Here is a 25,192-nt window from a genome sequence, read left to right as displayed (position 1 = left end):
GGGTGTCGTTCTGGGAGGGCCTGACGACTCAGTGGAAATGGAAGTGTTTCTGAACGTTGGAAAGAGAGAGCATGTGGATTTAACTATTCCTAGTACTTTCAGTTGGGAGAGGGCTGCTCTTGTCTCCTGGTAAGGGAGAGGAGCAGGGACATGCCTTGTATTTCCAAAGAAAGTGCTTCTCGCTGATTTCTTCACCTTACACAATTATGCAGCGAAAAAAAGCTACTTTCTAAGACTGTCCCCAGAAACTGTGGGCAGATCTGAAGTATGACCCAATATTTTTATGTATTTATTTTTATTTACTTATTTTTTGAGACAGATTCTCGCTCTGTCACCCAGGCTGGAGTGTGATAGTGCAATATGGGCTCACTGCAAGCTCCGCCTCCTGGGTTCACGCCATTCTCCTGCCTCAGGCTCCTGAGTAGCTGGGACTACAGGCACCCGCCACCATGCCTGGCTAATGTTTTGTATTTTTTTAAATAGAGATGGGTTTTCACCGTGTTAGCCAGGAAGGTCTCTATCTCCTGACCTTGAGGATCCACCTGCCTCGGCCTCCCAAAGTGCTGGGATTACAGGCGAGAGCCACTGCTCCCACCTGTTTTTATTTTTTTTTTAAAAGCATTGTCGATTATCCCGATACAAGTGTTTTGGGATCACGTTATTGAGTGCTGGTCTACCAGATGCAATTTAGGCAGACTTCTAAAATCTTTTGAGAATTTTTTTTTCAAATTAAATATTATAATTTAAAAATGTTTTATTGCTAAATGACGCTAATGATTATCTTAGTCTTCATTGAGTTATAATCTTTAGCCATAACAAAACATTATTATTCGAACATAATTTCAATTTACATGATTTCAATCTGTGGAAGAATACTGTTTTGTCATGAGTAGTGAAATACCTTGGATATGGGAAGCTATGTGTTGACAAAATGACATAGTCTTTAGGGATCGAGGTAGGGCTGGCATTTGCTGATTATTTTGTAGAGTTTTTCTGTGTGTGAGTGAAGAAATCTCACTCTGTCTCTAGGGTGGAGTGCAGTGGCACGATCTCAGCTCACTGCAACCTCCGCTTCTCAGATTCAAGCATTTTTCCTGCCTCAGCCTCCCGAGTACCTGTGACTACAGGCACGGGTCACCACACCCAGCTAATTTTTGTATTCTTAGTCAACATGGGGTTTCACCATGTTGGCCAGGACGGTGTCGATCTCCGACCTCGTGATCTGCCCGCCTCAGCCTCCCGAGTACCTGTGACTACAGGCTCTGGTCACTACACCCAGCTAATTTTTGTGTTTTTAGTAGAGATGGGGTTTCACCATGTTGGCCAGGATGGTGTCGATCTCCTGACCTCGTGATCTGCCCACCTCGGCCTCCCAAAGTGCTGGGATTACAGGCGTGAACCACAGTGCCTGGCCTTGTAAAGTATCTTAACATGAGAAGGGTTGAATAAAATTCCCAACATCTCAGGCGATAATAAGCTCTACTGGGTAGTGAGTGAAACGTCAAGCTGGTAAATACCATTTGCATGGAGATATCATAAGGCTGTGTGGGTGGTATTATGAAAGTGGCAGATGAATTTCAATATGGACAAGCATAAGGAAATGCTTTTAGAATAAAATCTAAACTATGCTTATTATATGATAGGCTTTATTCCAGTTTATTGTAAGTAACTAACTTCATGATCTTTGACAAATCATTTGCATTCTTGCAGACAGACTAGGAGTTAAGAGGGTACTTCATGAAGACAGAACAGAAAGAACAAAAAAGGAGTCAGAAAATTGTGGACAAAGCTTGGAGTGAAAAATTATTGAAGGCAAGTGATGGAATATAAAGCTCCTCCCAATGTTACTGCCCATCCATCCCCTTTATCTCTATTAAAATATCAATTCTAGACAGGGAAGTTTACATTTATACAATAAACAACAACAGCAATAACAAAAACTACAATAATACCAATAGTCTAGAAAAGTAGTTTCCGATTACAATACCCCCCACTCCCTCCCCGACACACACAAGTAAAATGCTATGGGAATTATAGGATAAGTACTGTGTTAATAGTTAACCTTTACTAAAGTTTACTAAGTAACACGCACTCTTCTAAGTGTTTTGCATGTATTCATGTATTTAATTCTCACAGGAACCCCATCAGATAAGTACCAATATTATCCCCATGTTCAGATGAATACACTGAGGCATAAATAGGTTAAGTCTCTTGTCTAAGATTAAGTAGGTAATAAATTAAACTCAAGTTTGTGACCAATGTATTTTAAACCAAATTAGGCAAATAGATTCTAGTTTAAATTTCCATAATGACGCCACTCTCATGAAGTTGCATTCCGTAAGTGACATTAACAATTCGTTTTACGGTATTATATACTTATGGCCTCACTTCTTTGCTACAATCTAGAATATGGCAATATATATTTTGTTTGTTTGTTTTTGACAGCGTGTTTTGGATAGGAATACTATTTACATTAAGTGAGCTGCAGAAAGAAGGAGCTCAAAGCCACTGATATGGGTGACAGGTAAAGGAGTGTTGGAATTAGAAGTGGAAAGAAAGGAATGGATGAGAATGACATTGCAGATGTAGAAAATCCAGAGGGCTTGCTGAATCTATGGCATATGTGATCATGAGATTAGGAGGAGTCTAACTGACACAGAAATGTTTATGTTTGATGTCTAGGAGAAAGGTAATGTAATTCATAGCACAAATGTCAGCCGGAGAAGTTAGTTTGTGGGATATTCTAAATTAGAAACAGAAACAGAAGTATTCACTGAAGAAAAAAATATTTAAAAATATCATGGGGGTCAGGAGTGGAGTTGTGAAAGAACCCCTACATTTAAGAAGATAAGCCTCCTTAAATTCTTCATGGAACGAAGGCCAAGTACAAATAAGACACACTGGGTGGACAGACATATAGATGGATAAGCAAATGGAATGACTGATTTAGGGGGTAGACTGAGAAGAGACAGTGAAAGGTACAAATGGAACGGTCTGGGAGAACAAACTGCCAGGAAAGATGAAAAGAAAATATTTGCAGCTTTGTACATGGACTTCAAAGCGGTCAGAATAATGAAGGCTGAGAGAAATGCTGATACATGTGGTTAAAAGAAACCTGACTAGTTTAGAGAAAATTCTGAGTTGTATGGTGAGGCCCCATCCATACCCAATTGCAGACGATTAAATGGAAGAGGAGGAGTAGCAGCAACAGAAGCATTGAGAGTCCAGTAGTTTCTCAAGAAATCTGAATATTAAAGAAAGTCAGATAAACATAACTGAATACACCTTTGTCACCACTGCAAAAGTCAACTCAAAGTTCACATTCCTTTCATTCATAGTTACAATGCCACTTATCAAAAGTTTTTGTCTTTCAGAAATTTCTGAATTACAATGACAGGCAATCACATAGGAAATCAAGAAAAAGACTAAGTTAGATATATATTTAGCAAATTCATCTTGTTATTTGTTAGCACGTATTAAGTAATTCTCCCAAGGTTTCAAGACAAATTAAGAGAGTTAATAAAATGCTACACATTGTTTTATCTGATAAAAAGTTATCTTTATAGGCAGAAATTCAAGCTGTTTTTAAGTATCCTTAGGAAGAAATTGGATTGTATAGAATGACTGATTGCCAAGGACATGTGAGCAACTGAAGTATTCATCTTATCCAAAAATCATCCAAAATTTTTTGATGTTTTAATTTAAATTTTTACACCAAGATTATGAGCTTTCCAGAACGACACATAAAAAAATAAACAAAAGATTAACAACAGCCAAAATTTCTGTATTCCTGCAGAGTTTGACATAAACTTTTTATATAATTCAGCTTCCTTAGCACAGATAAATGTATCCAAATAGCAGTGTTCTTGTCAAAACTTTCCCAGTCCCCTTGGAATTATCCATAATTGAAAATTCTGAACCAAGATAAGAAGATGAAAAAGTCTTCTGGATTTAGAGTAGAACATTCAATAGCCAAGGAGCGGCACTTAGAAGGGAAAATGGGAAAAAAAAAAAAAAAAAAAAAAAAAAAAACAATATCCAAAGCTATTCCAACTGCCATATTCCTTTATGATAAACAGACTAATCAGGAAATAACAGTGGCTTTGCGACATTCCATTGTTGTGTAAGGGCTAAAAGACCAAAGAAAAAAAAAAAGAAAGAAGAAATAAAAACTAAAAGGCAGAAATGAAATCCACAGGCAGACAGCCCAGGCGGCGCCCTGGGACTGGTTAAAGATCGACCCCTGACCTAACCGGTTATGTTATCTATAGATTCCAGACGTTATATGGACAAGCGTTGTGAAAGTCCCTGTCCTGTTCTGTTCTGATTACCGGTGCTTGCAGCCCCCAGTCACGTACCCCCTGCTTGCTCAATTGAAACCACCCGCCTCCCACTCATGGTTAAGCAAGCAGTTTGTCTTAAAAAAAAAAAAAACAAAAAACAAAAAAAAACCCTAGACGTTTGCAGTTTAGTACAAGGGTGGGAGCCAATCAGAAATTGCCAAATATTCAACTTCAAATGTCAACCTATCACAAGCTTATACCTGTAAAAATCCCCTAATCTTCTGTAACCTGTTTGTGCCTTACTATAAAAAGTCGGCTTGAGCTGTGCTCGGGACCTCTCTCTTGCCCTCCTGACTACGCCTGTACGGAGAGAGGTCCAGGTGCAAACCTGCAATAAAGTGATCCCGGCCGCTTGGCTTTGACTTCGGTTTCTGGTGGTCGTCTTTGAGGGGGGTCTCGGAACTCAGGGCACAACAGTTGAATACTAAACTAAGTCTCAGGGATTAGAGAGGACACCACCAGATCCATTCTCTCTGTGCTTTGTCGCAGACAAAGCAGAGAGCATTCGCTGAGCCTACGTTACGGTGGTCGCCCCTGAGGGCAGATCCACTCTCCCTGTGGAGACTCTAGTGGAGAATCCATTCCCTTGCCTTTTCTAGGTTCTAAAGCTGCATTTTCTTGCTCACGGCCCATTTCTGAACCTTCAAAGTGCATCACCCCAATCTCTGCTTCCGTCAACAGTCATCACATTGCCTTCTCATCGGTCATCAACTTTCCTTCAGCCTCCGTCTTAAGGACACTTGTGACTACATTTAGGGCTGACCCAGATAATCTAACGTCCCTACTTCAAGATCTTCAACTTAATTACATCCATTAAGCTCCTGGACCATATAAGCTGATATTCATTTTCCAGGAATTAGGATTTGGACATGCTGAGGGCCATTATTCAGCCTATTACAGTCTTCACAGGCATACCATTTTTATATTTTTCCATTGCTCTTAGGACGTGCAGTATTCACTAGTAAATTAATGGAGTTGATTCATGGATTATGTAATTAGGTAATTCTGGTCACAATTTCCATGTTGACACAATTATTTCCTTAAAATAAACATGTTATCTACAAATACATTCTCAGCTGATTAGTTTGCCTGCAATTCATTAATTAAAAATAAAAATCATAGACTCCCCACCACCAAATAGTAGATTATCTACATCTGTAGCCTTTCTACATTTTTTCCCCCAACTGTGACAACTGATGAATTTCCTGTGAGTAATCTTTCTACATGCATTCTCAATCTATTTCCACTCACTTTCTCAAGTTACTATTTGAATTCTCTCTACGGCACTATCTAACTCCAGAGATGGATGGGAAAACGTTGCCTTAGAAATCTTGTAGGAAAAGGTCCCACATGGACTGAAAGAAAGAGGAGAAGCCTGGTTTTGTACATAGTGAATTTTGCGCAGATATGTACAACTTTGCTATATCTTTGCTTAATATAGGATATTAATATAGCAACCTCAACTTCTTTTTAGTTAATATTTGTTGGCATTTATTTTCCATCCTTTTTAATACTTGTACCATTTTTAAAAGAGTGCTTCCCATGTAGAAAACATAAGTGTAGATTAAATAAAAATAAAAACAAGTTTTTAGAAAGTAATTAGAACTGTGCTGGAAACTCAAATGAGGGGAAAAAATGAAGGTATAAAATACTGCATAAGACAGAGGTAGTCAGACCCTGAAGGGAGACTGGAAGCAACAGTGTTACAGGGAGAGGCACAAGTGTTTAAGGGAGAAATGGTAGCTGTTGAGGAATTACAGCTTGTCAAAAACAGATGTGTTTAATGAGGAGTGTTCAATAAATTCTGCTGTTTTGTGGAATGCAAGCGCCTCATTCATTGCCCTCCAAGCCATTAATAAACATCTGTATTACTAATAAATCCTTTTGAAGTTGGACTTGTTTTGTTTTTAGCACAGTAATAGTGAGCATGACCTCAGGGTGTTGAGCAAGGACAGGGAAATCCTAGAGTGCATGGTTACAGACAGAATCTGTGTCCGTTTTTATGGGAATATCCTGCCTTATATTGGATTGAAAGCTACACAAGGATAGTTGTTATGTTTGCTTCGCCCTCCATTGTATTCCCTGTACCTAACAAAATATCTGATACATAATAGGAGTGTAATACATCTTTGTGAATGCATGAGAATAATTTTTCACCATGTCAGGAAGGGAAAATGATTGTGTTGCTATGTGCTTCAAATCTTCCAAATCTTCACCATCACTTTGATAATATGTTCAACAAAGCATTTCATGGTATGATACTCTGTTCCTTCATATTGCCTTGCATTTTAGTTATTCTGGCTGAAGTGCAATTTTGTTACAGTCTGTGTATTCTATACTTGTACTTGATGGATAGTCAAATATCCTCTCTTTATTTAGTCACCTAATGCCAAATTACCTTCAAAACTAAATTCAGATATTACTTCTTCCAGGAAGCATTCTCTTATGTGTCGTCTGGGGTGTTTCTATTAGGGGTTACCAAAGTAACATATATCTATCAGTCTATCATAGCATTTTGTACAGTAATAATCTTTCTCACTAGTCCACAAACCCCTCTAAAGCCCCTCCCCACCACAGATATTCATATATATGTCACCCAATGCAAAATGGAAACAACGTATTTACTGAATAAATAACAATAAATAACAGAAAATCAACTTTTTTTATTCAACATTAGGATATGTGAATTTATGTAAGTGTTAGATGGAATTCCTTTCTGTAAGCAAATGTGCTAGGGCTGTGAAAATAATCTACATTCACTACCATCTATGTTTCAGATACTTCTGGTGTGCTAGTTCAACATATCTTGACGAGATGTTTTACTCCTAGAAGTGCTACTGCAACCAGGTTTGTGTATGCGCAACCAGTTTCACAAAGTTGCAACTTGAGGGCAACCTCAAAGAACAAGAGAGTTAAGTGCTAACAGAATTACCCTCTGGGAATGGGAGATGAACGTTTATCAATACACCCCCCAAGGTGACCATTCTGAGTACATTCTGTAAGGCTCTGGTCCTGTGGGCTCAAGCTCAAGCTGCCTGTAGAAGTGGTCATCTCTGTAATGCATCTCTCCTCTGGCTTCACCGATCAAACCCATCCCATCTCTTAATCCTGCTCTCTGGGGATAAATTTGAAATAAACTATCTACAAGCAATTTTTGATCTCAGCTTTGCTTTAGGGGAACCAAAGCGGAGATAATACATTTTATAATAGAGAGTTATTAAGTAAAATTCAATTTGTACTTGAAAGGAAAAATATTGCCTATGCATATGTCCTTTATTATTTTTAGAGAAGTCTACATCTTTTCAGAGAAGTGTAAAAACACAATGTTCTTGAAATGATTTTTTTTAGAGAACTCTATAGTCGGCCGGGCACGGTGGCTCAAGCCTGTAATCCCAGCACTTTGGGAGGCCGAGACGGGTGGATCACGAGGTCAGGAGATCGAGACCATCCTGGCTAACATGGTGAAACCCCGTCTCTACTAAAAAAATACAAAAAACTAGCCGGGCGAGGTGGCGGGCGCCTGTAGTCCCAGCTACTCGGGAGGCTGAGGCAGGAGAATGGCATAAACCCGGGAGGCGGAGCTTGCAGTGAGCTGAGATCCGGCCACTGCACTCCCGCCTGGGCGACAGAGCGAGACTCCATCTCAAAAAAAAAAAAAAAAAAAAAAAAAAGAGAACTCTATAGTCACAGCAGATTAAACATAATTTTTATATTCAAACCCCTACAGAGACATTTGCCACGTTTGCAGAAATATTCATTGTAACGCCTATCTCTGCACTGAGAGGTGTGTAAAACCCAGCAAGAATTTCAGCTGACCGTGGTGCAATATGTATTCTATTTTTATTTTCAGAACAAGTGTTTAATATGTGCCATCTACTTAGGAAAACATTCAGGAATATGTCCTTCTTATGAACGTACTTTTCAATTATATTTTTTGAAGACAGATCAAATAGTGATATGAAAGTTTTTGAATAAAAATAATTCCATTCTAATCTATAACTTCCTTAATTTTATGTTTCAATTTTTTCATATTATCTTAGTATGAATCTTGTAATCATTCTATAAGCACAAGAATTTTCAACAGTAACTATTAACTTAGAATTGCATATATGTGTGTGTATATGTGTGAATACACATATATACACACATATACACACACATATATATATATATACACATACACACACACACACACACACACACACACACATCTGAGAATTTTGCAAGTTGGTGTGAGTTCCCCTGATGGTGTGTCTGAAGAATGAGGTGTGTGGGGGTCATAGCTGAATGGGGTGTGTGGATGACCAGGCTCTGCTTTGGTGTGAGGACAGGGAGCTGGCTGTCAGGCTGCTGGCATACGAATACTAGAATAAGAATTTTTCACTAGAGTACCACCACTGATATTAAAAACTTTAGCTTTCCATGGAAAGCTCCTTCATATTATTAAGAGATGAGTCTTTGGACTTTTTGCATATAGAGATAGAGAAGGAAAAGGTGTCTAACATTTTATTGAAATAGTTGTTCAATGTCTATGTCTTCAATCTCCTTTATTGAGTCCCATTTCTTACATCCGTTCTTAGGGCTAACTTTGATTTCAGAATGTCTTCAAGCTTCCATTGGGCATATGGTCCTCGACCCTTTCTTTAGACTCCTTATACTTTATTCTATGTTTTAGTTTTCTCCACTTCTTGAATACTTTAACTCAATCCTTCCTTATTCTTTCAGAAATATATTGAAATGTCTCACTTGGTGACGCTCTTCCTCTCCTTCAGCATTCTCATTGAAAATATAGATTTATTTTTGTAGGGTATAAGAAGGGTGACAGGTAGCAAATGCATGCATCCAATCCACCATGTTGAGCGACACGTCCACTTCTTATTGAAACCCTTACTTCCCTTGGCTTCCTCAACACCATATTCAACTGTTTTGTTTTTTGTTTTTTTGAGACGGAGTCTCGCTCTGTTGCCCGGGCTGGAGTGCAGTGCTGTGATCTCTGCTCACTGCAGCCTCCGTCTCCCGGGTTCCAGCGATTCTCCTGTCTCAGCCTCCCAGGTAGCTGGGACTATAGGCACGCACCACCACACCTGGCTAATTTTTGTAGTTTTTCAGTAGAGACAGGGTTTCGCCATGTTGGCCAGGGTGGTCTCAAACTCCTGATCTCAGGTGATCTGCCTGCCACGGCCTCCCAAAATGCTAGGATTACAGGCATGAGCCACCGTGCCTGGCCTGTTCTACTGTTTTTCCTATTATCTTATTATCTCTCTACCTTCTCCTCATTATCTTTTGTGGGATTTTCATTATTTACCCTCCTAATGTAATGTAGAGTAGTCAAGGCTTGACCTTAAGCTCACTTCTCTTCTCATTTCATACTCTCTCCCCGTGCTTTCTTAACCACACCAATGTCTTCATTACGATTTCCACTGTAGTGACTCATGTTCATATCTGAACACTGTTATCCAAAATACTAACTGTTTTTGTACAGCAGAACTTTAAGAAACACTACATCCATATTATATTACATTCTTATTAATGGTATTAGCCTTATTTTTCTTTAGGTTATATTTAATTCAAAGTTTCAGTAACTGTGAAAAATACATCCAGTATAGTACACATGTCTAGAAAGTGGCTTAAAAACCTGGAAAACTATCACATTAAATGATAATTATATAGTAATAATCTGTAGATATTTATTGATTTTCCAGCTTATAGAGTTAGTCTAAGAAGAATTATAGAAGATATGATTGCATTTGCATTATAGAAGACAGAATTGCCAAAATACAAGTAGAAGAAAAAAGAACATAAAAGTAGCTTAGGAAAGATGACGGAAAAAGTAGGAATAAAATTATCCTCATTTCATGACATAAAATGTGAATTAAAGATACAAGAGTTAAAAGAACAGTAGAAATTCAAGTATATTATTAAAGTTTAAAAGATAAGCAACAGTAAACTGAAAAATGCATATTAAAATAGAGGAAGGAAGAAACTTATGCATACTTATCAAATGAAGGAATAAACAGTTATTGTTTAAGCTTGATTAACCAAAATGCATACATATTTTCTAGCATTTTATGAGAATGTTATGGAACAACAACAACATAAAAGGGAAGTTAGAAGTCTGGCTCTCCAGAGTGAGATTTAATGTCAGGGAGAGGTGAGTAGGATTTTCTGGGGCTTTTTTTGTTTTGTTTTTCTATGTCACTACATTCATTCAATATGGATGTGTTACTTTGACTTAAAACAAATGGACAAATAAAAGCCAAGAAAGCAATAGCCTTAGGTAAGTTACAGAAAAAAATGTAAATTTTGTAGCTTCTCTGGTAAAAAATAAGACTGTTACTGAATGATGTAATAGAAATTTAGCAGATGCTTACCACCTGTTTTTTTGTTAAATGTTAACCTTAAAATAAGTTTTATTTTATTGATTTATACTTGCTTCATCGAGCCTTTTATATAGTACTTCTCAAATAATGACTTTTTGAAAATACAGACATTTGTAAAAGAAAAAAAGTGTCAACAATGTCAACTGCTGCAGTCACTTCAATTAATATAATGACCAAAACAGTATTGGTTTACTGACATAGCATTTTGTTATATAAGAAGCAACAACTTACAGGGTAATTTTCTGAAAGGCCAGAGGGAATGATTCTCAATAGTATAGGATGGAGGAATTGGTTGTAATAGGAGGATGGAGAGTATACTATCTCTATTGAAATAGGATGGGAGATAACAATGCAGATGGAGATGCAGTTAGATTTAAATTGTATTAACAGAAAGATGATTTAATAAGGCACATAGTTTTTGTGAAGCAGCAGTCATGAGGCAATCCAGTCTAAGGAAAGCAGAGAGGTTTCCAAAAATTTGGGGCAGGGGGAGTAGCAAATTAAGCCATCCACAGAATCTTGGTGGGATTGAATGGCAATGTTGATAGCCCACTTGAAACTGATGATCATGAAACCCTGGTGGGTGTAAACTTTTCAGATAGCTTTCAGGATCTCAAGGCAGTCACAGAGTAGAGTATAATTGAGCTCATTGGAATTGGGGTTTTGCCAAACAAGGGCAACAGAAGACACAGAGACAAAGTGATTTAAATATCAGCAAATGATTATTCCTGAAATGTTTGCCCATGGAACGTAGAAGGTAAAGTTAAGTGATATATCTGGGCCATGAAACAAAAGTACAAGACTCTTCCACATGGACATTGACTTATACATGTGCTCTTCTCCCTTGTGACAGGGAGGCAATGTGTAGAAAGAGGTCTCTGGTGTGAAAAGAAGGTGGAAGAGCCTCCTCAAGCTCAGGCACTATTCAAATATGAAGTATTATTATACAGATGGATAGTGAAAATGGAATTAATTGTTAGCCAAAAAAAGTTACAATTTTCAGATAAGAATGCATTCATTTCTTAAGAAATCAGGGAGAAAAGGGCTCAGAAGTTTTGGAGAAATGGCTTACAGAAAATTAATTCAAAACTTTTAATTAGATAAACTGTAAAACTGCATTTCTTTTTTATTTTCAATCTGTAGGCACTCTTACATAATCTTGAAGTTGGCATAATATATACACATTATTCCACAGTGATGTAATACACAATGATGACTTTTAAATCTCTTTCGGTAGCCCAGCTCTCTCTTACGGGTATTAGGAACAGATATCTGATTACCTATTGCCAATTTCCTCATGGATTTCCCATGTACCCTGTATCTCATATTCAAAACTGAATTCCTCATTTTTATTCTGCTTCTGAATTTCTTCAGCTGTGTTCTTTTCCGGTGAAGAGAATCATCACCCATTCAATGAACTATGCTAAAGCCTTGAAATTGTGGTATATGCTAGCTTCCTCCTACTCCAAAGCCTGTAATTCATTAATTATCAAATGCTGGTAATCCTACCTTCTTAATATCCCAGTTATGTTTCCTGTCCTCCAGTGCTACCATCACTGCTTTTGTTCAGTCATTTATCACCTCTTGGCTGATTAGTTTTAGTAGCCTGTGAATTGGTTTCCAAGTCACCTTTTTTTTTTCTACCTGGTTCTCCACGCCATTACTTAACTGTGAGGCCTTTACCAATTTTCATCATTTCCTTAATACTGGCTTTCTCTTCTTTAAAATGAATATTACATTTTTACCCTTTACCTGATAGAGTTGTTACTATTTTATATATATATATATATATATATATTTGTGTGTGTGTGTGTATATATATAAAATACTGTGTATCTCTATCTATATATGTATGTATAATACATACTTCACAATTCATGAAGTTTCACAGACTGTGTTGTTTACATACACAAACTTAAATGTTTACATACATACATATAAACATATTTATACACACACACACATATATAAACAACAAAGTGCATAATAAACTAAGTGGCAAGCAAAAAATCTTGTGATATAGCTCTGGTCATACATTCCAGCAGCATATATTCTAAAAACAAACATATGAAAAAACAGCACTTAAATAGATTATTTTTTAAGCTTCACAATCAATCAGGATTCTCAAGCTTACTTCTTAATAACAGCTTCGTAGATTTTTTTTTTTACTGCATGACAGAGCAAACTGCACATCATATATCAATGATAATATAATGCTTGACTTCTTTAATGCAACGCTTAACTGTAAATGTCTGTAAATACAAATGAGGTGTTTAAATTTGAAGATACTGTGGATAGATGGCAATACCTATAATTATAGAATCATCACTTCTGCCTGATTTGCACTTAAAAGTTAAAGTTCCAACTGCTATTATTGGAAAAGTAATAATAACAATTATAACTATACCATGAAGTATTAAAACCTGAACATTCAATTTGAAGGTAGCTAAAATAAAAATGTAATGAAAAGTGGATCCATAAAATGCTTTCAATTCATACACAGATGCTATATAGAGGCACTCAAGAGCAAAGGAAAGAACTGTGGAGTCTTTATTATGGTTCTCTTTTTCAGATTCTTTCTCGCTTTCTGGCATTAGAGTGGCATTATGATGAGTATTTCTCATCCACGGATCATCACTTTCTTATGTCAAAACTTTTATCCTAAGGCATGCATAAACATGGCCTAAAAATGTAGTTTCTAAATATGGCAAATATCTTTTTATTTGTAAGTTCCAGTTCTTAAAAAAAAACACACACACATGAATACATCTTTATTTTCCAAATTAGAGTTGGCTGACCATTTTAATGGGCCAAGCAACTTACCATCATTACGTAGAGTGAGTGGCGTTGGAGGACTAAGGACTCTAGCATTCGTCACTGTGTTTTTCACCAGACAAATATAGCTGCCAACATCTGATGTTTGGACTTTAGAAATATAAAGGTTGCCTGTCTCCTGGGAAATGAACCGCCGGCTGTCTTCCGCCACAAAGGAAGGGAACTCATTAAATACCCAGCTATAGATGATCTCTGAAAATACACAAAATTTGGTCAATGAAAGACTTTGATTTTTTCATTAACAGACAAAGTTCAAACAACAAAGCCTTTAGAAAACATGAGATATATTGCAAGGTCACACATATTTGATCCATGGAGCTATATAATTTAGTATTTTATATTCAAAGGATTATTGTTAATGACTATGGTGAGATCTGAAATATTTCTTAGGATGTCTGAACTTGACTCATTTATTTATTCTTTCAATTCTAATGTGTATTGAACATGTTTTAGGTACTCAGAATTATGATAACCTGAAAATAGAAAGAGAAGAGACAATTCTCCATTCTCAAAGATCAATTTAATGAAGAAAATTTACCCAAACCTATCAAACAATGTAGAATAAGAAAATGGAGATACAGATCTTATTGTAAAGAAGATGTGAGATAGGGACACTTAAGCAATGAAACTTATCAAAGAAAGGCAAACTACATGTCTTCTGTCCAAATGTTCTCCTCTACACACATCCCATTTTGTAAATTAGTTTTATTTCTAAATTAAGCTTAAGTTCACTGGGACTTTCAGAGACAGTATCATTAAGTTCTGACTCTACTACTTAGTGATGGTTTAAATTGAGCCAGTATTTAACTAACTTTTTGAGGTTTTTAAAATTCATATAGTTAGAATAATATTACATACTTCATAAGCTTCAAATAAGACAATGTACCTAAGAGCTTAACGAATAATATGCATTCATAAAACATGAAAAGTAACATTTCTGTTATCATCCTACCCTAACCAAAAATTACCACGTTAGGAGCTCCTTCTATGTGCACCATTTAAACATAAGAAAAACAGTAAAGAGGATATAAAACAAGTCTGAAGGAATAGTGGATACTTAAATATTTTCAGATCTGTTTTCCACAGAAGAATTACAAAGATGAGATGAACATTGATTCTAAGCAACATTTTGCTAATATTTATGATTAAAAGAAATTATATAGGCCGGGAGCTGTGCCTCACACCTCTAATCCCAGCACTTTGGGAGGCCGAGGCTGGTGGATCACGAGGTCAGGAGATTGAGACTATCCCGGCTAACAAGGTGAAACCCTGTCTCTACTAAAAATACAAAAAAATTAGCTGGGTGTTGTGGCGGACACCTGTAGTCCCAGCCACTCAGGAGGCTGAGTTAGGAGAATGGCATGAACCCGAGAGGTGGAGCTTGCAGTGAGCTGAGATCACACCACTGCACTTCAGCCAGGGTGACAGAGTGAGACACCAACTCAGGAAAAAAAAAAAAAAAATTATATATTATAGTTCTAGCAGAAGCCTGAGAATTTTGAAATATTATATTGCATTAATGTGTAATTACAATATACAGATACAAAATCAAATATTCTAACAATTGTTTTATAAAGAAAAGCATTTTTTACAGCTACCAACACCCAGTTGGCAGCCTTCAGTACATTTAATATTTTATTAAGACTTTATTTAAAATATCCACATTACTTTAAGGAACTCCATAAAGTATAATTGAAATACTTCCACTTGTTCTCATACAGCTCAACTAGACTCTAAATTCAAGGCTTTCTCACATTTAACAATGTGAATTCCTTTAATTGCTATAATGAAAGTGTTACTTGTCATTCACAGCTAATTCATATATTTTAATATGTATTTATCTTACATTACATTTTATTAAAATCTTTTTTATTATTTTACTAAAATCTAATATAAAACAAGGGTTTTCTTAGTTTTTGGTTTATATTACTTAAAATTTCAGAAAAATGAAAGCAACTAACAATTACAGGCAAATCATTCATTAAATTAAAAAATACTGTTTCTGTTATACTGATATTTGTTGAATTAATGTTTCATATTTTTAGACTAGGAGAAAAATATTTACACAAAATTGGCATTTTCTCAGATTTTACAGACAGGTAATTATTTGGAGACTAAAAACTGCTTATTTAGTTCTTCAAATAAGTTTCCAGTTTCATGTAGTGAAGCATTTCATAATTCCAAAAAGTATAAAAAGTGGAAATACTACACAATAGAAGAGCTGACAACCTGAGTTTGCAGTGGATTATCTGCCAGTGCCAAAAATGAAAATATTGAACTGAGCTAAACACCTTTTACTATTCCTCTTTACTTTCTCCTATAAGGTTTTCCATTATCTATTCACATTTATTTAATACTGTCTTCAAAGTAATCATAAAAAGCCTATAATTATTTTTAGTATTATATTGTAATCTGAGAACTATAAAATATTTCAGGGAAATAGTAAAGTATAGTTGGCTCTGGTGCCACAGCCTTTAGCTTTATATGCCACTTTCTTCCATGCCAACTGCACCTGGCCCTTAAAAATAATTGAATGCACGCTTATCTATTAAGTGGTAAAAATTTAGTAGTAGTGGCATTCACTTCAGAAGATACTGAGGTTAGGTGGTCAACTATGATTTTCCCATTTTTTAAGGCTCTTTTTTCTAATGGTATGGTGATCTAAAGCAACTGAAATGTTTTAGAAGTTCTTGGTATGATTCTTCAGTGCGTAATCCCTGTATCAGCAGACAATGAACACTTTGAGATATTCTATGCATCTACGTTATGAAAGTCTTCCTCGAGAATGCTTTTGCACAAACCCTACTTGAGATCAATTTTTTCCCCCATTTTTCTATGTAGTTTGCTTTCTTTATTATTATACTTTAAGTTCTGGGAAACATGTATAGAACATTCAGGTATGTTACACAGGTATACAAAATGGTGTTGGGAAAACTGGCTAGCCACATGCAGAAAGCTGAAACTGGACCCCTTCCTTACACCTTATTAAGACATTAACTCAATATGGATTAAAGACTTAAATGTAAGACCTAAAGCCATAGAAACCCCTAGAAAAAAACCTAGGCAATATCATCCAGGACGTAAGCATGAGCAAATACTTCATAACTCAAACACCAAAAGCAACTGCAACAAAAGGATCAATGTTTATGTTAAATTTCAATCAGGTATTTTTGATACTATGTGGTAATACACATTTGGGCCACAAATCCATGTGTGGCACAGGCTTTTGGCTTCTCACTGGAGAATTTTTGTCTTCTACTCTGAACCAACAAGTCATTGCATCTAGGGTCTGACTTGGGCAGACATTGCTATTCAACTTCCATTCTCAAGCAGGCCCAAGGACTTGTCCTTTGCCCTGGCATGATCATTCATCCTTTAGCTTTTAGACTTTAGGGTCTACTACTGTAACATATGAAAAATGTACCTTGCTTCCAAGATCTCCTCAGGGTTAACATCACAGAGTATGCTTTGGATTTTAGTTCTTATTTGTTTCTGATACTTGGGGATTTCCTTTTCTTTCTTGTGAGATCAGCTACATATTGAAATTATCTTTGCTTTATTTCAGTCATCATTTCTAAATTTTGGTAGTGAGAACATTTCCAAGTCAGCTGTCTCCTGCCCTAATTGAATGTGCAGATTTCATGGATTCAAGTATTGCAGACTTTCTATGCAACTGCTGCAACTGATTCACTATCAATAAACAGAGGATCTTCTCTTTGCTCCCCTGACAAATAAGATGATTATTTAAGTGATATATTTCCACAACTACAGAGTATATAAAAACAGGAGTGCGCATGTGGGCAATGATGCTCATTTCTCTTAACAGAAGTGCCATTAACAAAAAAAACATAAAAAGTTTGAAAAAGGGGAATGAAATTGCATACTGGAGTCTCTGAAGTCTTTGAAAACAATTTCAGTGAGTAATCATATGTGATTCAACATTCTTTAATATAACTACGTGTTGGGAAATAACCATTCTTTTTTCTAATAATGTGTGTACACATCAGAGGCTTTGGGCCAAAGAATTCGGAGAGAACACAGTGGATACAGCATCTGAGTTGTTCAATGACCCAATTAATAATGCAGCTCTCCCCGGGAGTCTATTTTCATTATCCCTGTAAGTATAGAAAGAAAAAAACTTAAAAATCAAGCTTCCCTATTTCTATAAAATGCTCAACTTCATGGTAAGATACTCAGTTAACAGGCCTTATTTACCAAAATCCCTAATTGTTTTTGTTATTTCTATAATATGAGATTTAATGTTTTATCTGTCAAAAATCATAACTTGTTTTTTATCATTAAAATATAACATTTGTTCAGGCACAGCAGCCCATGCCTGTAATCCCTGCTCTATGGGAGGCTGAGGTGAGAGGATAGCTTGAGGCCAAGAGTTCAAAGTTGCCATAAGTTGTGACTGCGTCGCTGTGCTCCAGCCTGATAGATGTTAGAGTTAGACCCCAAATCAAAAAAATAAAAAATATGTAACTTTTAGTTTATTTTTTAAATAGTTCAAATTTTGCATTTATTTATTTTCTGTATGTTTGTATCAATTTTTACTGATGCTGCCTGGTAGAGTATATGTCAGGAGCATTTTAGTATTTACAAATTACCTTTTAATCATATTTATTTTCATAATTCCATCATCCATTATGACTCATCTCCTCTCTTTCATAGTGACTTAATTGAAGTGAAGATAATTAAATAGGATAACTTAGTAAGTTCCTGGAGAAAAATAGGGTTTTAAAAATTGTCACTACAATTATTTTCTTTTTTGAAAGTTTGTACCCAATCCTACCGCTTTGGATTCTAAATTAATGACATTATCATAGAAACTGTAGAGAATTGTCCACTTAATTATTCATTACTACTGAGCATAAGGGACAACCTGAAATTGGTGGGAAATATATTTTTCCATTGCTGATGTGTACTTTAATTGAAACAGAAAATGTCACTATTAGCCATGTCAATTACTCTTGGAAGAGCAGAGACTGAATCTACCTTCTTTACCATTATGTTTTTAAAACTCAACAGGATACTTGGTGTGTAGTTGCTCCACAAATATTTAGTGAATAAATGCATAGTTGAGATAGAAATATATCTATAATCTATTTATATAAAACTCTCTAAATTTCAAGAACAAGAGTTGATTTATTTTCACATATTAAACTTCATTACAAATTTCCTAAGATCTAAATTGGCTTGTTCTGGCTTTGAGAATATGAGTCAAAGAGGATGCTTAATGTTGGGTGAAATAGAGACACTGAGTCCCTATTTATTATAGTAATGTAGACAGTTTAACAATCTGGAATGTACTGTGAATGAGCAAAAGAGAAAAGGATCATTTTTACAAAGGTACTCTGAAGTGTTTTCACGATTTATTCTATTAGGTAAGTTAGATGAAATCTTAGAGGTGAGGGATATTAAATTTTTAGGTAGTACAATCCCTATCAGAGGTTAATAGCCTCATGGATGACCAATTATCTGCCTCTGATTGAGCATGCTTATTGATATTTTGTTGAGGAAGCTGACTGGCAGCTCAAGTTATTTAATGGATCATATAGAAAAATCATTTTGGCTCCTACGTTTGGGGTGGGAGCTGAGATCAAAGCAACTGGGATATCAAGAAGCAGTAATGAAATATGCAAAGCACAGTTGGGGATATTATGAAAATATCAGATAGACCTGGGAAAAAATTAGCATAACAGTTTACCATGAGTCACACACTTTTCATTTTCATTTTTTTTTTTTTTTTTACCTAGTTCTTCCCTTGGTCTGTGCCTCCCACTTTCCCTGTCACACACAGACACAGTAGAAGTTAGCACTGTGAGTGAGTAAGACCATGGACTTCAAAATCACAGAGACCAGGTATTTAAAGATGGCTGCATGACCTACCAACTACATGACCTTTGGGAAAGCTATTTAATTTTGCTAAAGCATTAATCTTCTTATCTGTCAACTAAAATTGATGGAAGAAAGGGTAGGTTAAATGAAATATTTCATGTACAGAAATAGATATAGTTATTATTATTTTAGTCATCTTCAACATCAAAGGTATGAGGCTCAAATAGGTGAAGGAACCAGGAGAAAATTACAGCTGATTAGAGTCAGAGGGAAAATTAACATTTCGCTCCTCACTATAAGCCTATATTTTATCATTATATTAGTTTTCTTTAATTATTGTAATTTAATTTTCCTAAAGTTTAGTTTCAGTATCCATAAAATAGGACAGTAATGTCTACATGGTAGTAATGCTGAGGATTACACAAGCCACTTAAATGAGTGTCTAACATGCAGAAACTGCTCAATAAGGGGAGCTATTGGCTCAGGATAAACAATCTAGTATAAAGCACAGGTTTGTAGAATACAAATTCATCTTGTACCTCGTACAATTGGATTCAATTTCCATGTGCCAAAAGTTTCATCTATAAAAACACAACCAGAGACAAAGATCCTGAGAGTTACAATAGAATAAACCTGTCTGAGTCTTGGTTAGTACCAAGAGAAAGAATCAAGATTTGCTTTTTCCCCTTTGAGACGGAGTCTCGCTCTGTCGCCCAGGCTGGAGTGCAGTGGTGCGATCTTGGCTCACTGAAAGCTCTGCCTACCAGGTTCACACCATTCTCCTGCCTCAGCCTCCCAAGTAGCTGGGACTACAGGCGCCTACCATCACACCCGGCTATTTTTTTCTTTTTTCTTTTTTTTGTATTTTTAATAGAGACGGGTTTCATAGTGTTAGCCAGGATGGTCTGGATCTCCTGACCTCGTGATCCACCCGCCTCGGCTTTCCAAAATGTTGGGATTACAGGAGTGAGCCACTGTGCCTGGCCTCAGAATGAAGATATTTTAAAAGATATTGTGAAGAATGCAAAAGAGAATACCTGTTGTATGTTTTAAAAATGAAATTACTTTAAAACAAAGTAGTCTGTATCATTACATTCAATTTTAGTTATCTTGGTCGAACAAAACAAAGTAATAATTTTCTTTTTTATGCTCTGGAGACGTGTATTTTCATTACGTTTGTTACCTACAGTCAAAAGAAGCAGAGTTCTTCATAATTATGTCACCAAGACAGGAAAATATTTTACGTGCATGTAATTCAAAACACCTTTAGAAAAACATAAGATAAATAAAAGAATATGTATAATAGAAACAGTACTAAACTGGCAACATCTCATGATCCACGACTTAAGCAGGTATGAGCTAGGGAATCCCAAGTTCTAGAGTTCAAGTGATTATAACAATTGGGTGACAGGAGCTATTTTTATTTTCTCTGTGGAATACTTCACAGTGTGGAGGACATTTTTATCCCAGGAGTCCTGTGTCTAGATATAAAGGTCATTGCTAACCCTTTTCAAAAGGCAGCCTAAATTTCTTCCTTCACTAACGGGTTTTTAAATTACATTGTATTGTATTGTAAGCTCTTAGCAGGTGTAGGGCCAGCATTTACTCAACAGTGTGCAAGAGTCAGTGGCACAGACTCAGCTTAGGTTTCGAACTTTGCATTAAAAAGAATTCACTCCTGGCTTCCTGTAATTCATTGATAATGCCCACAAATCCCTGCCCTAATCAATAACAGACTATTTGTGTCCCAGAGTCTTGCCAGAGCATATGACCTTAATGTGCTTATCAAACTTGTGAAAATGTTAGCTTAAAAAAAGATACATAGAGAGAACTACTGAAAGGCTACAGAGTCGTTCCACGGACTCCGTTCAACTTTGTACATGACGAAAATCATCTCAGCATTTATCCTTCATTAAATCAGGACACCAGCGTGCATAACAACAACAACAACAGCAACAACAACAGTAAACACTTATTGTCTTATAGTGGGTTTATAGAAATAGAGTCAGTGAAGAGGCCTCTCAAATAGGATTCAACAAATTTTTTCCAAGAGGAAAAATTAAGAGAAGCAAGGTAAGATGAGGGAGAAAAAAATAAAGCTAACCAAGGATGTGGTCCCTGTTGGAGATAAGCTTCAGATTGATCTCACTTGGGGTTCTCAAATGCAGGCTTCACTGCAGCATTGCTAAGTGAGGCAAAAGAAGGCAAACAGTATCAGCAAAGACTATTTGCACCCTCTCCCCTGTATCCGTAAGTTATTAGCTGCTGGGGGGGGGGGGGGGGCAGGTCGAGTGCCGTGAGGGCAGGAAGCACAAATTTCCAGGTGGGGCAAATATTCTGGAGAAGAGGAAGCAGCCAATCTTGATACCAGCTGCTGGATGTGTGCAGGCATCGGGTGGAGAACGTCTGGATGGAGCACCAATACAATCTAGTAAATGTGTACTGCACTTAGAATATGCCATGCAATGTGTTCTATGTATATCAACTCATTTAATTCTCATAGGAATAGGTAACCTTATTTTACAAATGGGAAAACTAAGATATAGAGTTTCCAGTTACTTGCTTAAGAATTACTACAAAGCAGAGATCTTTATTTGAAAAGAGAAAAAGAAACCTGGTAAATAGTGGTTTCAAATATTTGCTAGATGGAGTTTTATATACACGGGATATAATTTTGTCAATAAAAGTTTGATGTTTGAAATAGTGACTAATTAGAGCAGTGTCTACATTTCACTCACCAGTCCAGAACAAAAGCAGGCTGGAGATTATTTCTATTAACCATTAAGTCACACTGTAATTAAACCATGGTCACAATCCTAGACAACTCTTAACTATATAAAACAGTAAGGATGTGGCCTGCTGGGTAGAGACCTACTATAAAGTACCAGCACGGTGTACCTGAAATACAGACGTTCATAAATGTAAAAGTTTTATTACTGCACAGTTAAAAACAAGGATACTATTCCTCATCTCCGCTTACATTAGGATTTACAAAGTTGTCCAAATATTTTACCATGAAAAGTCACACAGATGATAATTTTTAAATTAGCCTGTATTTTCTGGAATCAATGGCAGTCCACAAGATGGCAGTGCTTCTTGATGTGTAGAAAGGTTCAATCTTGCACAGTAATCCAAATGGAGGACAATTAAGACTTTGGTTAGCAAAATAAAGTTTTCTTGTATTACTGTGTTTTACTTAGTAAAATATGACCTTTTATCCAAAAGATAATTGTCATTTATATATAAACAAGAATAATTAAATTTTAACTTAGCTCGATGGATTAAACGCAAAAGAAAATTCATAAGGCAGGTGTTTAAAACACTCAACATTTTTTCACTATGAATTTTTTAAAATTTGTAACTTCTTTTAATTTCATGTTATGCAGATTTTATGGTGAAAATTTGAAGATTTATTGCAGTCTAAATATTAACAGAAACAAATATGGGTTTTATAAATTATCCCCCTTATAGGTAGGTGAGTCACAGAGGACAAAACCCTCTAGAGCTGTGAATTGCCTAAATCTTCTGTGTTAAATATGGAACTTGAGTTGCTTTTGGGTTCATTTATCATATAGGTACAGCAGAGAATCTTCAGGTAAGATAAATTATTTTAAGGAGATTGTCTGCCCCTCAACCTATTCTTATATTCAACATAGTTTTTCAAAAATGTTCTTCGTGCTTTTATGGCTTAACTAATGCTCATTAATCCTTCATGCAAATCTTTAATGAAGGTAATTTATTTGTCACATTGCCATGCACCATGTAGAAACAGTAGATACTGTCTATTTATCAACAGGCACTGAAATGGTTTATTTTCTGCATCAAAGGTTTGTCTCTATGGCTCACTTGTTTCAAAAAAAAAAAAAAAAAAAAAAAAAAAAACCCTAATCATAAAACACATACTTATCTCTGTTGATATGTAATCACATGTAATCACTGTAATAAATCTTAAATTACTATTAATTCATATGCACATAACATGAAAGTTTTGGCTGGGTTTTTTTTTCGTTAAGTTATTTTTCAAAAGTAGAAAAGGTGGTATGAGTTACGTCAGTAATATGAAAAGCACAAAAAATATTAAGAATGCATTTTCTCTCTCATTCTACAAGGGGTTTCTCTGTAAAATCACATAGTTTTTAATATTTATAATCATGTTTATATTTTTTATCATTTTGTTCATATCTTATAATCACATTTATAATCAGGTTTATATCATATTTATGATTAAAATATACTCATTTTCATAATCATGTTAAATCATACTTATATATTAGTTTTTATAATTATGTTTATATCTACATTAATTTCATAATCTTGAAATTGATGTAGTTAATTTCATCAAATTATCAAAATATTTTTGCAAAGTAGACCTTATCATAATGTCTTACTAGACCGTATTTTTTGCAAATGTATTTTGATATTTGCATAGCTGTAAAATAATAAGGTCTAGTACTAATAGGGGGTTTAAACAATTAAAGAACACATAAGAAAGAAAGTGTACCTTGGAAAAAATTGTCATAAAGTAATTGAGTGGCCATTGTTTTGAACTTAATATTCATGTTCTATCAGAGATATATGTAATACACATACTATGGAATACATGGATGAAAGATTTTAATGGAATGACAAATTGTTGATTCTCCCTAAGTTATTTTTTCTCTTTCTCTTTCTTTTTTGCCCAGTAGTCTCCTAGGCTTTGGTGTTCCAAACTGGCTTTCCCTTGGTCAGTTCCCATACTGTCAGTCTTTATCAGTTTTTCTAATTTCAAGTTACAGTGGAGATTGACTTTTTAAAATCTAAACGTGTTCAGATTTCTTTATTGAGTATCGATCACTCAGATGTGTTTTGTGTATTCTCCACAAGTGTGGGCTCTGTAATGTATTTTTCCCACTAAGCCTCTGTTCCTAGCCTGTGGGTTAATTAATAATTCTGGTGATTGACTTGGTGATATTTTCCCAAATCTCAAGACTAGAAACTATTATAGCTTAAATAAAAATACTATAATTTTCTGAGAACCCAGGAGAGTTATGCAATACTGTAGTTGTGGAAATAGGAAAACCGTGTATCTGTAGGGATTACTGAAAATTTCAAGAATACAAACCAGTTGTTAGGTGAATAAATTTATTCACACAACACTGATTTAGGAGATGACTGTTAAAGACAAGATTGAGAGATTTTTATTGGTAGGGATCACTCAAAGAAATTGTGACTGCACACAAACTATTAAACTGGAAATCAAGAAAAACCTGGATACTTTATGTCAAACAGCGATCAGGGTGAGAAGATAGATTTTTTTTTTTTTCATGCTTGTACTTGGCCTTCTTTGTAGTGAAAACATAAAAAACTTGAACACTGGTGTTAGTAACACAATTTGTATCATAGTAAAGTGACATGAAATGTGTATTAAGTGCCTGGATTCCTATTCCAGCTGGGACCTCTGTGGAAGAACTGAGACATATGGGGCTCAACTCAATGAGCGTGTAAGGTAATGTGGCACCATGGAAAAAGATGCCTTTATACCAATGCAAAAACATGCTTGAATATTTGCACCATCACCTAGCAGCTGTGCAGTCTTGAGCTTCTTTATATGACTTCTTCAGTTCGGTTTCTTCATCTGTGAAATGATTATGGTAACACCTAGCTCATAGGATTTTGTGGGAAATTTCATAAAAAAAGTGTTAACATCATTATTTCAGGTATATAGTGTGCTCAAAATGTCATTATTATTGCAAATTCTGGCCTATACACACACACACACACACATACACATACACACACACAATTTATTTTTAC

The 25,192-nt window shown here is 35.6% G+C and overlaps 1 protein-coding gene across 3 annotated transcripts in view; it reads right to left on the bottom strand.

Annotated features, from left to right (window-relative positions):
• CNTN5 (contactin 5) overlaps window positions 1-25,192 on the bottom strand; it is a 1,320,702-nt gene that overhangs the window by 382,563 nt on the left and 912,947 nt on the right. For all 3 annotated transcript variants that reach the window (XM_023208001.2, XM_023208000.2, XM_023208002.1), the window contains one exon: window positions 13,547-13,750. In XM_023208001.2, the coding sequence (XP_023063769.1) occupies window positions 13,547-13,750 (204 nt within the window). The remainder of the gene's footprint in view (window positions 1-13,546; window positions 13,751-25,192) is intronic.

Source organism: Piliocolobus tephrosceles, chromosome 13 (genome assembly GCF_002776525.5).
Source record: "Piliocolobus tephrosceles isolate RC106 chromosome 13, ASM277652v3, whole genome shotgun sequence".
In the NCBI taxonomy this organism is placed as follows: domain Eukaryota; kingdom Metazoa; phylum Chordata; class Mammalia; order Primates; family Cercopithecidae; genus Piliocolobus; species Piliocolobus tephrosceles.
Note: the sequence above shows the minus strand (reverse complement) of the source record. Positions and strands in the feature narration are given on the sequence as shown.